Genomic DNA, 14,364 nt, shown 5'->3' on the forward strand with positions numbered 1-14,364 from the left:
TGTGTCCAAAAGGATGGTGCAGTAGTATGGAGATGCCTAATGAGCATGGGGGATGGCATGGAGAACAGGCATCCCTCAGCAGTCTTCTGGAGGCCACACATTTTTCGGGTGGCTTTGGCTGGGTCTCACACATTCCTGTTGAGAGGTCATTCCTGAGTGACATTGAAAGGGATAGGAAATGCCAAAAATTATGCTGTAATCTGCAAGAACTCTGTGGCTTTTTAGCTGGACAGGGCAGGCAAACCAAGCAAATAAGTCCCCCTTATATATTGTGGAGCATAGCAACTTGAGAAGTAGTGGTAATAGCCAGAGGATGGGGATTTGTGTTGCCCAAGGTTTTTGCATTTGCAGAAATGAACCTTGGTTGAGATGCCTCTTTAATTATATTGTCAGTACAGTATGTACTTTTCTCTTAGGCTCTTTGCTTCCATCTGTTGCATATTCTCTGGGAAGTGTTACCATTTCATTACCTCTTTCTTTCCTTCCAAATGGAACGTGGACCCACAGCGGGTGTTACAGATAAAGGAAGAAAGCTAACTGATTGGTAATAAAAGAAGAACTGGAAAACTGCACTGCTTGCTAATTCCCCATCATGTACCCAAAGCAGTGAGTCAACAGATGCTGCAAATAGCCCCTGCACTGCCTCCTCCTTTTCTGTACTCTCTTTACTTCCATCTCCTGCTGTGAGAGTGCTGTTTGCCCCTCCAGGCTGGGGCTTGGCCCTCTTCCCACCCATGGTTTTGCTCTTCTGTTGGCCACATGCACATGGCAGGCTACGCAGTCCCCAGGAGGTGCATGGCTGAGTGGATTGGGAAGCTGGGCCCAGATGGGAGAAAAGGGGAAGGCAGCATTTTTGTCTAGGAGGGTTGGGGAGATGGGCTTGGATACAAAAGTATGGAGCAGATACCCCTACTGGGCTCTTAGGTCATTCTGGAAGGGCAGAAAGGCACCCATGTACGTCAGACATGGGCACAGGGCGTTGTGACAGGGGTATAAAGATAATTTAATAGAAGTTAGACTCCTTTCAAGTGTGTGTATGTATTAGAGCCATAAGGGAAGTGGAACTCTAACTATACAGAGACCTTATTTCTTCTCAAAGGAAGCTCCAGACAGGATGATGCCATGAATGTCAGTAAAGGCATCAATAATTTGAAATAAACTGCTTCCCTCTAACCAAAACTGAAGAAATTGAAAGAGTTGGCTGGTTCTTTTCTGGTGCTTTTAGATAGGATTTACTCGCACCAAGACACAAAGTTGCAATTACTGTGTTTGTTGACCTGAGGCAGCCCCCTAATTGACAACACATTGCAGCCTTTCCATGGGCATCCATTTTCCATCCATCTGCGCAGAATCACAGTTCTTCCAGCTACATGTGGTACCTTCCTGGTCTTTATCAAGGATTCTTTCCTCTTAGGATTTCTCCCACCCCCAGTTCTTTCCTTGCCTGTGAAAGCATGGCCCTTTGCTTACTGATGGAGGAGATAGCAGACTATCAGCCAGCTATATGAGGAAAATACTGAAAATCAAAGGTCAGCAGGAAGGAGCGCATGCATTGGCTGTGGTTCACCAGGGACAAGCTGTCTGCACACCTTGGAGCAGGAGCACTGAGGGAGTGTGATGTACTGCTCTAGGGGAGGCAGGAAACAAAGGATGGAGTGGCACAAAGGGCTTGTGGTCATGCTCTGTTTAAAACAATGGAGCTGATGGGAACTGTAAGCCAAAGGAATTACCCAAAAGGTGACCAAAAGCTGAACTTTGTGACATTAGCTCAAAAATATGTATTATTTTTTACCCCCTCATATGCTAATGACTGAAGTCACAAAAATTCCAACCTAAACATGAAATGACATCACCTGTAACTTTACCTTTCCCTTCCCTCAAAGAAAACATTATAATTGTAGCTTAATCGAGGAAGGAGGTCAGAGGAGGCTTCGCCTTTGTATCCTTGGGCCATCGATGGGCTATACCTATCTCCTCTCTCACCACCTGTTGTGTGAGACTCGAACACTCACAAATACTGAGTGCTTTTTCAGGAAATTCAAAAAGCAAGCTTGTGTTTGTGATCATACTTTTAGTGCTACTTAGTCATCTCACAATTTAATGCATTTGTCAATGGCTGTCATTCATACTGTAAGTATTATTGGTGTGTGCTTCCACAGACAGTGTATTTATCACCAGCAACCCAAGAACAATTCCTGTTGCTTAGTAAGTGATACTTGCATCTGGCCATGAGATTTATTGAATGTGACCGGACTTCTACTCTGGCCATGAGAGTCCATTGGGTGCAACCAGACTTGGTGTGTCACACTGTTGGAGAATTTGTGACCATGGGAGTTCTTATTGAATGTTACTGGATTGATGGCCTGGACTCAAGGCAGCCCATGGACTTTTAAGTGTCCCTAAGGAATCTCTCACTGCTCACACTGAGAGATGGAACACCTGAAAGATGCTAGGCTTCAGCACTTCCAGTCTGAGCAACTTGCAAGACCCAGAAGATAAGAGACATGTTTGTGCCCAGCCTGTGAAGCCCATCCTTGTGGCTCCTTTCCTTTCCCTCTGTGTGGGTGGTCATCACAGGACTTGTTGTTTGGAACCTGTGAGCAGACTGCTGAAAATCTAAAACTTACAGGCTGGTGGCTGAGGCTGTACCCTCACCACGGCCAAGCATGCAGAGATTTTGCATTCAAAAAATTCTTAGTACTTTAAAAAAAAAATGCTTTTTCTTTACAAGACTTTCTGCTGAAAGATGTGCTAAATCATCTGTGCAGCACGAGGCGTAGTAAATAAGCTGTCAAGCTGAATGGCTGTCATCATAGTTGTTACATGTTTTTATTGGCTGATATAATTTAGATTGCAGTCTGCCTGATTTCTCTCCTTTTTATTTCTTCTTCCAAAAATAATTTCTGTGTCTCAGTTGGAGGCTTTGCTAAGGTGTTTTCCAAATTGTATCAGCCCTCAGAGATAGTACGATAATGGTGCAATTGGCTGCTTAGAAGGACAAGAACTGGGCAGCATCCACAGCAAAGATCAGTGTTTTGTGAAGGAAGTTTGAGGGTTTATTATGTATTTGAAGTTAAAAGTAGTTGTTAAATTTGTTTTTAATACGGTCTTTTGGAAGAACAGTAAAAACAAAGTCTCAACATGAAAAAAACCAGAGTGAGATCTGAAAGTTTTCATGTCTTTTGTATTATTGAAAAAAAAAAACGAGAGTGACCAGTTAAGCTCATTGATCTGGTTAATATCAGCACTTGTAAGAAACAATTGGATGGAAAGTGGACTTTTTTAACTGTATGCATATATATGTTTTTAAGGCAGCTAACAAAATATTATCTTTAGTCAGGGAAGCTTATGATCCTAAGAAGTAATTCTTCTCTTTCATCTGTCTTTAAAAGATAACCCAAATTACTTCTGTCAGCTGTTTTCTTTCTTTGGTCTGAATTACCATGTGTGAACTGCTCATCTCATTCACTCCCTTTTTGGCATCAAATGTCTATTGCAGACAGCGCTGCCTCTTCCTCTCATTTCTTTCAAGTTATATTAATGGACAGAGCACCTGTAATATGTTATAAAATTCCAATGTGCCGTATTTCCATGTGATAGGATACTTGCTCTATGATTTGTGAATCAGGGTAAAAGAAAATATCATAAAATTGCACATTCTAAATCTGTTTTCTCTCTTTTTTGTTTCATAAATTATTCTTCTGTATTTTGAAATAATTACATAGCTTCTGAGTGGTTAAATAAGCAACCAAAACTCTACCTGTTCATCCTCTGACAGAAAACTGGAAGCAGCCCTAACCTGTTTTCCCTCTTTAAAGTATTTTCCCAGAGTCTCTTCGGTGGTTGATGGCTACACAACAGTTTGAGGCATCCAAGGAGCTGATCCTTCAGCTCACGCACAAGAACAGGATGAGCACAGAAAGCGACATCAAAGGAGTGGTACCTGGTGAGTTGGACAGACAACTGCAAACCCCCCAGCTCTTCTCCAATGGCTGCATGTGGCATCACTGCCCAGAATTAAATTGTCCATTTATTGCCTGTAAATCATCTCATTCATTCGTTCATTCATTCATTCTGCTCTTGAAAACCCATTCCAAACTCCAGCACTGTGTTAAAAGCTCCATGGCCTGTTGAACAGTCCTAGTAATTATAGTCTTGTCTTGCAGTGCCGTGTGTCTTTAGAGACATCTCTTGAAGAATTTTACCATGGCTACAAGAGTGCGCCTTCAGCTCTGTGTGCCTCTGGAAACTGGGGTTTAAGGAAGCTGCTTGCTGGGATCCTGCCCATCACCCAGCACTTACTCTGTTGGTTTGGAGAAGCAGCAGCACCCAAACCCCCTATTCTAAAGTGCCAGCCCCATGGGAAACTTAAACCACGTTAGAGTTTCTCTTTAAAGCTTTGCTCCAAGAGCTGTTTTGCTCTCCTCTCCTGCATCATCTGAGTGATGCTGCTTTAGGGATGGAGGGTTGCTGCGAGTGACAGTGGTAGGGTGCAGTTTTTGCTTGAGAGTCTGAAGTATCAATTCCTTTGTTTACTGATGCTTTTAGAAAGAGCTGGCTTCCCTCATCACCAAAATTGTCACTGAAAAAGCCAAGATCCTGTCTTGTGGATTGCTGTGCAGAAGAGACTCTGTGCATGTGTGTATGTGTGTTTGTCTAATTACAACAAAGGAAAAGAGCTTCTGGATCTTTATCTCCCCAGTGCACCTGTCAGATTTAGTTCAGGCTCCCCTTTTTCTTCTCACAGGCTTGATTCTGCCCATAAACACCCATTTTGCACTGTCATTTGCAATCTGTATCACACTACCCACTTGTCAGAAGATGGTGGAAACATTTCCCCTGCTTTTCCAACACTAGCTGCTCTGACCTCTGCAGGGGCTGCAGGGGAGCCTCAGCCAGTAGCTCTGCCAGAGGGCAGAAGTGATGGTTCTGTGCTTGTCTGATCCTTATTGAGGATCTCTGGGGTAACTGTGGTTTCTGTCAGTCAGTGTTAAAGCCGTCATTCAGCGCTGGAACAGGCTTAATCCAAGATAGAAAACTGTCACCATTAACATCAGTGCCTAATGAATAAATCAATCTCCATCAGTGAGGGGTGGAAAGCCCAGTTCAGGATCTCTGGTACACATTCCCAGGTCATTGGTGTGGTTTGTGGTGCAGTGAGCACACTGGTGTTAATTAGCTGGCTTGCATGTAATTGTGTGTCTGGGGTTACAGTTCCTGGATCTGCATCACACAACGTGGCTTTGCAGTGTAAATACCATTTTTCTGGTAAAGTTTTGGAAAGCATTAGGGGTGTGAGAGCTGTCATTAACCTGTTGATATCCTCCCCACCTCATGTTTGCAGGTCTTCCTCAGGATAAATTATGGATCTTGAGAAATGATGGGTCCCTAAGCCAACAATTGGCCTTGGAGTTTCCCAACCAATTCCTAAATTTGGCTTTTGTCAGTAAGCTTCTTGAATTTGCAGATGAAATAAAACATATTTTAGGGGAAAGAAAAAACTAATTACCTATGTTTCCTTTGAGGAAAATAATAAAGACAACTGTGTGCTGGAGGGATTTATTTAAGCTATGTATAATGATATTGCCCATGGAGGAATGCTAAATTTCAAAATGGCTTTGTGACTATTATTTGTGACTGATTACTTTTCTCAGCAATTTCATGGTAGGAGCACACTCTTGTTTAAGGAAGGGACTCCCTTTCATGTGGAAAAACAGAACATTATTGCACACCTTGATACTATGGATCCTCTGACTGCAAATACATTTAGATATAGCAGTTGTCAGTGCAGCACCATTTGCAATTTATAAATTATTCAGAACATGGTCATTTCTGCCTCCTTGTTGATGATGAGATTGTTGGGGTATTTTATTACTTCTTCCCTCACTTTTTCTCTTTAAACTCTTTCTGCAGCCCCACACTTAAAGGCTTTTCTGATGCAGCCCTGGAGGGAAGCTGCGTTTCTGTAGGAAGAGTAAGAGAAGAGCAGTATCAAAAGAATGAAATAAGATTAACTACAAACTGCTGAAGGAAGGATCACCTCTCTCATTCTGGGTGCATGGGGGCATTGATGGTCTGAGCGAGGACAGGAATACAGTAGGATTGTTGAATTAAGAATGTGATCAAGCTGCAGGCCTTCAGTGGGTCAGGAAGGAGAAGGAACCCTTTCTCTGCTCTTGTGTGCTGCAATAACATGTCCACAGCTGCTCTAGCATGGATGGGTAAAAAACTGGTACTTGTCTGGGAGAAAGGATGCATTGAGACTGATGCAGATATCCCTTGTTTTCCCTTTATTCCATTGTTGAGCTTTCCTATCTGTGTGGAGGGATTTTTGTTTTGTGATTTGTTTGATTCTTTGTTTTCCATCTGAAAGGGCTGGAAAATGTTTTGCTTTAGTTAGGGGCCATTGTGTTGCTGTTGATTATTGCTCACTGCATTGTTGTAACAGGCTCCTGTGATTGAATTACTCCCAATGTATTTAAATGACAAACTGCTCACTTGCAGTCCCTTCCAGCTGAAAATCCCACTGTAATTTTACTCATACATACCAATCAAATTAGTGTATCCGATATAACAGATCATTACAGGAGTTACAGGTGTTTCATATATACCTATTTTGGCACTTGATATGAATCCCATAGTAAAAAGAAGCAGTGTTCAAGAGGACAAAATAATTCTGGGATGCAAGAAAATTTAATTTTCAATTGCTCTCCAAGCAGTGAGCAGGCTGATATTCCTTTCTGAAGAATTACACCATTTCTATTGCCTTCTGAAGGCTTTTGCTCATTCATTGGCTACACTGCCTGTAGTGTGAGTGCCACTAACCATCTGTAGGGCCTCTGCTCCGTGGGGAGGTGGCCCATGTGTAAGGTGGGGCAGGGGGGAAAGGAAGCAAAATTTATCTGCTGTTTTTGACAGTCCTTTGGGCTGGAGTGGTTGCCAGTGCTCTCCTGGGAGATGTCTCTAAAGACAAGAGCTAGAAGTGCAGACAGTGCTGCAGCTGGAAGGTCCAGCAGCTGCCACAACAACCCCTGCCAGGGGAAGATGAGGGTGGGCAGCTGATGGGCAATGCCCAGCCAGCAAGATGGAGTGGGAGTGTGCTTACATGGGAAACAAATTAGAGTGAGACAAGGGGTGTTGATAGCAGTCTAGAGTGCTGTAAATTTACATTGCCCTTATCTTCAGTAGCCTGTCCCAGGGCTGATGTTGGTTGCATAAAGGGATCTTTTTCCTCAGAAGCTTTAAGTGGTTTTATTTTTGAGTGCTTGGTGTACCTTGTGATTTTGGGCAGGAATAATTTGCCTTTATAATGAGATTTTTGGATTTATGTGGTTGCGTTTTCTTCCTTAATGCTTAAGAAACATAGGTGAATTAGACCTGGTTAAATTACCCTGTTATGTTTTCACTCAAAATTTCACCAGTTGGCTTTAAATTTTGCCCTCTTTTAGAAATAAAAGTTTAAATCTGTTTTTGCATCAAGGAAATTATTTTTATTCAACTGTGTATTGAAATGTCATTTTTTAAACAGGCTTGTTGAATTTTGTTGACATATGTTTCAAAGCATTACCCAAAAAAGTCAGCTTCAATCATGAGCAAATTAAATATTTTGATAATATCAATTCAGTACAGGTTTTTCACTACCAGTTTCCCCAGAAACTTTACCATCTCTCCCTTGTTTCCCTGTAGAATGAGAAGCAAACATAAAATTCAGTGCAGCTGTGGCACAGTCATTTTGACCTTAGTGTCATAAATGATAAGGAAGTGTGAAGATTGTTTAAGAAAATGGAGAAAAGAATGTTCAGGGGAATTGGAAATCCTAGAGCACCAACCATAACCTTACACCTTTTAAAGGTGTGTTGCACTTTAGGTGGCTTTCATTACTTTTATGGAATTCATTCTCTTTCTTTGTGTGGGGTTGAAGGGTCTGTTTGTTGCCTGCAGCAGATTGTCTGCTGCAAGCTGGCCTTGGCTGCACCAGCACCCAGCCCTGCTGTGTTTGGGTGTCCTGGGAAATGCTCCACTGGAGACACTGCTGTGTCAGCAGCTACCCAAGTGTCACACATGGTGCTTCCATGGAAACCCACCCCTGGGCAGCTCTCTTTGGCTTCCCCTGTGTGGGGAGACATTTCAGGTGGTCCTTAACATGAAAATAACTGCTTGGCCAGCTTTGAAAAATCAAAGCTCCCTTTTTGCTCATCTCTGGATGGAAACACAAACCAGTGGTGCTCCTGTGGGCAGAGAGCTTATAGCTGTTCCTTCCCAAAATTCCTTTCTAAGCTTAGAGAAATAATATTGATGTAATCACCAAAGGTGGACAGCAAAGGTAAAGCAGCCAAATAGATGCCAGTACTTTTGCATGCAGGACACAACATGGAGAAGATGCAGGGGTAGGTGGTTATAAGTACTCTGTGTGTGTATGTGTGTGGATTGCAGTTAGGAAAACTGTGGTTTTCAGGGTGTTCCTCTTTGAAGAAAAAAAATTAATACTCTTTCATCTTTCTTGCTGCTGAACAACATGCTCCCATCACTTTTCTTTAAACATAAGCTATTTTTCTGTTTTGTTTTGCTATGTATATTTTTTTCCTAAGCATGAGGCTTGAATCTATGTAATTATATGCATTTTCCTTTTCCACTGGGTAAATAGCAGAGGGAAGGGTGAAAATGCCTTATGTCTGAAAGTCAGTCTATTTCCCTGCAAAGCTTTACTCATATCCTTAGACCATCGCACCATCACTGCACTACTGGCTTAAAGCTTGTGATAGATGAAGAGTGCACTAGCTGGAGAAGAAAAGCAAGTTTCCTGGTTCCACAATATAGGTGATTCCATGTGATAGTGAAGTACAAACCTGCCAGATGTCCTTCTTTGCCAGATCCTGTTTCTTGGGTGTTTAATGGTGCTAAACTTAAATGCTCCATGCAGCTCCCAGAGCGTGGTCAGGTAAATGTGGGAAATGTAATCAAAACAATTCAAGGTGTTGCTTGAAGGCTGTGTGTCAGCCACAGAGATTTCTATCTCAAAATTAAAAAAAAAAACAACCCAGCCAGTGATTTCTGTTATTCTCTTATATATTAAATCAGTTTCAGGAGGGTCTGGGTTTCTCCTGCTGGGCCCCTGTTGTCCAGTAGCTGTCGTGGACTTTGTGCAACTCATTCAGGATGTGCTGCACATGATAGTGATGAACAAAAGCAAAACTTGTCAGTTAGGTCCTCTTCTACTGGCTGGGTCTACAGCAATGGAAGAGAAGAGCCCATGCATGCCCTGAATGTGTCCTCAGCAAAGGTAGCAGTGATATCTGACAGTCTCAGATTTTGGAGGGATCAGGGGGAAAAGGGTGAGAATGTGCCTACTGAGAATGTGCCTTTTGATGCCACTGGGAGAAGCCAAATATGCTAGAAAATTTAAAGGGGAAAAAAAGAAAAAAGAGAAGGAAGAGGGGGCTGTCAGCCTCTGTTTCAATTTGAATGATTCTTTCTCACTAGTTGAGTCCTCTGCTGGCTGCACTCCCGCCTGTTGATTTGTGCCCCGCTGGCACACTGGCTCTTTGTGCACAGGGCTACCTATGCTCCCAGAGGAGCCAGCTTTACGGGCCAGGAACCATGTGCAGAGGGCTGGCAGCAAGCCCTGGTGCTGCTGGCATTTCCCCAGCCCACAGGCACCAGAGGGGAGAGGGCTGGTGAGTCTGGATGTGGATGTGAACGGTAGGAGGGAGACCTCGAGAACCAAGTGGAAGTGGAGAGCAGTAAGAGGGGACCAGTGGCCAGAGAAGAGAGGAAATAAGACACTTTAAGAAGTGTGGGACCAAAGAATAAAGATAGCTGGAGGGGACTTAGAGAGGCAAGGGCAACAAGGGACTGGGGGAAAGCAATGAAGGAAGAGCAGAGGAGAGCTAGAGCATGGAGACCAAAGGGGCTGCAATCATATGCATTCCCCTCCTTCCAGAGCAAGCTGTCAAGCCCAAGGATTCATTCTTAGAGCTCTTCTTTTGCAAAATCCACTCCTAAAATATTTGCTTCACCCCTCCCTGCTGCCCAACTTGCTTGCTCATCTTGCTGAGGTTCCCTCCATAGCTTCAACAACATAGAGCAGCAATGCATGTGTGGGTGCCTGCAACCTCCTGATGGCCACAGCTCCACACAAGGACATTGGAGGTGCTCTTTGTGTTGTTGTTGGTGGTTTGTTTTTTTTTTAATACTGGTGACACTAGAAAGCATTGACAAGTCATGCTCTGGGAAATGCAAGAAGTCAGGTTGCCTGGGCAACCCCTGCTTGGCCTCCTGGCATGAAGGCATGATGATCCAGCCTTTAATAACATGATTACAACCTATTTTTTCCACAGGGCATAGGATGGACGAATCAGTGCATAGGATGGACGATGATGTGGGAATGAAGCTGTTGTCTGTTCCTCATTTGTTGCAGAATTTGGAAGGTGTGTAGTGAATGAGGCAGAGGCTTGCAGAAAGAAAAAAGACAGTGCTGGGGAAATGAAGCTGAATACCTCCCGAAGAGCTGTACTCATTCTCTGGGTCTGTCAGGGATGTTCTTGTACCATGATGGAGATTTCCCTGGAATCAGGCCCTTTCAGTGCTGTCACTAACCACAATTTCTTCAGTGTCTGTCTCTAGCGTGTAATTCTGGGGCTTGTTCTGCAGAAAGATGGGAGCATTTATATCAACACCTAAAGGGGTATTGCTGCATGATTTTTTCTCATTATGGACACAATTCCTCTCTATTTTATCTCCCTGCTTCCAAACAGGAGTAATCTTTGCTATTACTCTTACAAGAAGTTGGTAGAGATTTGCATTTATGAAGTACATATATATTCTGACAGCACTGTAGGAATGTCTCTAAGGAAATCTATGATTTTTGTACTCACTGGGAAGTTTGGCTAATGAGGCTGAGGGGTACATGTTGAATGGGAAAGGCAGAGATGTCTTTAATAGCTGCTCCTTGGATAACTGCAGTGAACATTCTGGGGGAAAAACTAATGTGTGGTCATCTAAATGCTGTGTCATAATGCACATGAGCAACTGAAGATTGCAACAGCAACCTTATGTCTGACTTTTCAATCTTATTTGAATGTAATTAGAAATAGAGGATTCAAATAAATCCTTGCAATCAGTCCATAGCTATTAGAGTCCTGGAGTTACAGAGTTGCTTTCATGAAAGGAGGTTCATCTTAAGTGTTGTTAGTTTTTATGTCCAGTGCTTTGGTTAGAAAGCCATTCCAGTCTCCATATTCCTCTTGCACTGCAGGTGCATTTTAGCATTCAATTCAAATACACTATTGCTGTCTGGGTTTGTTCTTTTTTCACTTTCACTCCTGTCTATGCCTATCTTAAATCTCTTTCCTCATGCTATGTGAGAAGAGAGCAGCCCTGTTCCTGTACTGAGATGAAGTTCTCTATCTCCTCTCCTTTTATAAATACAATACTCTGGCTTGCCAGAGCTTTAGTTTCTCAAATATTGTAAAAGAATTCCAGTATTTCATTGTCTGAATTGCAAATACCTCATGGCTGCATTAAACTGGTGCCATATAGTCACTTGTGTTCAAGTAGTACATAACCAAGTCCAACACAGGTTTTGCTTATCTTCCACCAGGGACATTTCCCCTTAATCACTGAGAACTTCACATTGAATTTCATATTTTCACTTGCTTTTGCCACATGCTGGATCTCAAGCTCACCCAGTTCCTCCAATGGCCCATTTGCATTGTACTTATCTTTGACAGTAAGATAGTGCCTCACTTTGTCACCAGCAGACCTTGCTGGTACCTTTCTGAGGTTTTTGCCAAGCTCCCCACTCAGATTATTAAACAAGATTTTTTTTTCTAAATAAGATGAGTCATCCTACTACTAATGTCCTGCCATCCGCTCATGATTTCTGTTTTTTCTGTCCCTTATCTCTCTCTGCCCATCAGTCAGTATTTTACCTATCTCATAATTTCTGTATATGGCTTGAGAGCTGGACAAACGTCCTGGAAGGTGTAAATAAACCTGTGTACCCGTAACTCTGCCTGCCTGAGAATAGATTGCTTCACCTCTGTGTTTCAGACCGCTCCATCTCCTGCTGCAGAGCTGTCATGCTCCAGGGATTGATTGAGTCTCTGTGCTGGGCTTCCATAGATCTTTTCATGTTCAAAGAGCTACTGACAGTATCGTTTAGCAGCCAGAAAAATCCAGCAAAAGTTCATCACCACAGGACACTCGTCATTTTGGACATAATTTTTCTGTGGCTTGATTTGGGCTTTTGTCTGTTTTGTCTATGCCAAGTGGTGCAGAGATGGGTGGCTTCATCTGAAGGCTCTAAAGATACTTTCTGATTTTGAAAGGCATGCTCCTGAGATGCAGAGGGTCTCTTGAGAATTCAGCAGCTTTGAGAGCTGGGAGCTGGTAGGGTTCCCCTTCCCATGAGACTTTCAAAGTCTGCCAGTGAATAGTTCTAATTTCCACTAAGATCTAAAGAGTTAGCTTGTTGACAGTTTTCCTACTGAGTCTCTGAATAGGAAGCCTAGAGTGTGTGTGGGCTCTGGAGTATGGGAAAACTTATTAGGGGCCTCTGAATAAATGGATAGAAATATTCTTATATTCCACACTCTACTTTTTGGTAAATCAAAACTGAAACATTTAATGCTAATTTCTCTGTACTGGTGACTTCGGTGTAAAATCAAAGAGTAAGCTGGGGGTACAAGGAGTTTTTCTGGTGTTAGATCTGAAAGAAAATAGTTTGCTTCCATGAGGCTTTAATAGGCTTTGGCTTGCCTTTTAATATCTTAACTTTGACCTATGAAGTTAGCCTGAGAGCTGCCACTCTCCTGATGCTCATCAAAGTCAGTGGAGCAGCTCCTTTCATGCAGGCAGGCTCCCTCCAAAGACAGCAGGTCACTTACATGACAGCCAGTTCTGTCTTTGATGACTTTTTTGCAAGTCACATAGCTTATTTTTTCTTATTAGAATGATATTTTGGTTATTGCAGGCCATTAATTTTGCAGTGGGGATTTTTGGTGAATATCTCACTAGTATTAATAGAAGCAAAAGAGAAAGCCATCAGAAAGATAAATTGTGTTGGAGACTTGGAGGCAAGTCATTCTTCTAAAGCAGGTGACTTATATTTGGAGTTTTAACAACATCATAGAGAGATGGAGGCGTAAGTAGCTGGTAGAGTCATAAGGCTCTCAATAAAATGCTAGGTTCTGTTTGCATTCTTTGGTGAAAGATTTGAGACTAGATTCTTTTTTCCCCCTTTTTTTTTCTTTTTTTCTCCTTGTTTTTTTTTTTTTTGGGTGGATTTTTTTTGCTTGTTTGTTTGGGTTTTTGGTTGTTTTTGTTTGTTTGTTTGTTTTAATGCTTATAATGCTGTTACATCTGGAATCAAGACATTTTTGTATGATGCTGTGATGTGTCCATGGAGTGTAACCCCCACGAAAGCAGATTAAGGGTCCACTGCAGAAAGACTGCTGCACGAGTAGGGTAGAGAAGGAGTGAGCTCCCCTGTCATGTGTGATCCTCACTGCAGCTGACACAGGAGCTGTTGGACAGTTCACATAACCAAGTGAGCCCTTACCTGAGGGCAGAACAGCAGCTCAGTGAAAAACACTGGTGGGAACTGGTTCAGAAGCACTGACTTGTGAGAAAGGTTAAAAGGGGGGCCTGAGTGCAGGTGAGAAGGATGCATGACAATAAACAAAGTACACATGCATTACAGGAAGACCTAATGTATGAACAAAGCAGGAGTGGAGGGCATAATAATGGTTGGTTGCAAATGAAAGTGTAGCCAAGTTGATCATTGCTTCTCTTGATTTTATTGAGTTGTGGCTCAATACAGCATGTGTTTACAAGTAAGTCTACCCTCTGTCTTGAAAGAAAAAAGTAAAAATTTCTCTGAGAAACAAACAAACAAAAATCCCTATCAGATTAAGAAAATCTGAAGAATATGGCATATTTACCTTCTGCTGACAGAGGATGAGATGTTTTACTTTAGAGGCCAGATCTTAGTTTGAGAGTGAACCCTTTTGAAATATGTGCAATATGTGTTGTTTGGGTAGTGATTTTCATTGTTGCCCTTCAGCTGAAATAGTAAACACCCACCAACAACCTTTCAAAACCTTGTGCTTCTCCTAGTGTTTGCTTTGACTTTTTTTGCTGTAGAAAGTTTGGCCTGGGCTCAATCATTACCTTTACAATTATATTTTATCTAACTGCTTCAGTTGTTCTGAATTATTTTGTTCCCACTTATTCCTTCCTAGAATTTTGCTATAGAAATTATTTTGACCTTGTTCTTTGAGATTAGGCTCCAATTTTTTATTGCTTATATTTTAATATGGCCCCGATCCATTGCTGAGTCTAAAGAGGGTTTCTGTAATACAA

General features: G+C 42.3%; 1 protein-coding gene across 2 annotated transcripts in view; it reads left to right on the forward strand.

Moving 5' to 3' along the window:
- SLC22A23 (solute carrier family 22 member 23) overlaps positions 1-14,364 on the forward strand; it is a 108,781-nt gene that overhangs the window by 75,193 nt on the left and 19,224 nt on the right. The window contains exons 5-6 of one of the 2 annotated variants that reach the window (XM_059470931.1): positions 3,819-3,946; positions 10,338-10,427. In XM_059470931.1, the coding sequence (XP_059326914.1) occupies positions 3,819-3,946; positions 10,338-10,427 (218 nt within the window). The remainder of the gene's footprint in view (positions 1-3,818; positions 3,947-10,337; positions 10,428-14,364) is intronic. The other variant, XM_059470939.1, reaches the window with a different exon arrangement.

The sequence above is a fragment of the Ammospiza nelsoni genome, chromosome 1 (genome assembly GCF_027579445.1).
Source record: "Ammospiza nelsoni isolate bAmmNel1 chromosome 1, bAmmNel1.pri, whole genome shotgun sequence".
Lineage (NCBI taxonomy): Eukaryota > Metazoa > Chordata > Aves > Passeriformes > Passerellidae > Ammospiza > Ammospiza nelsoni.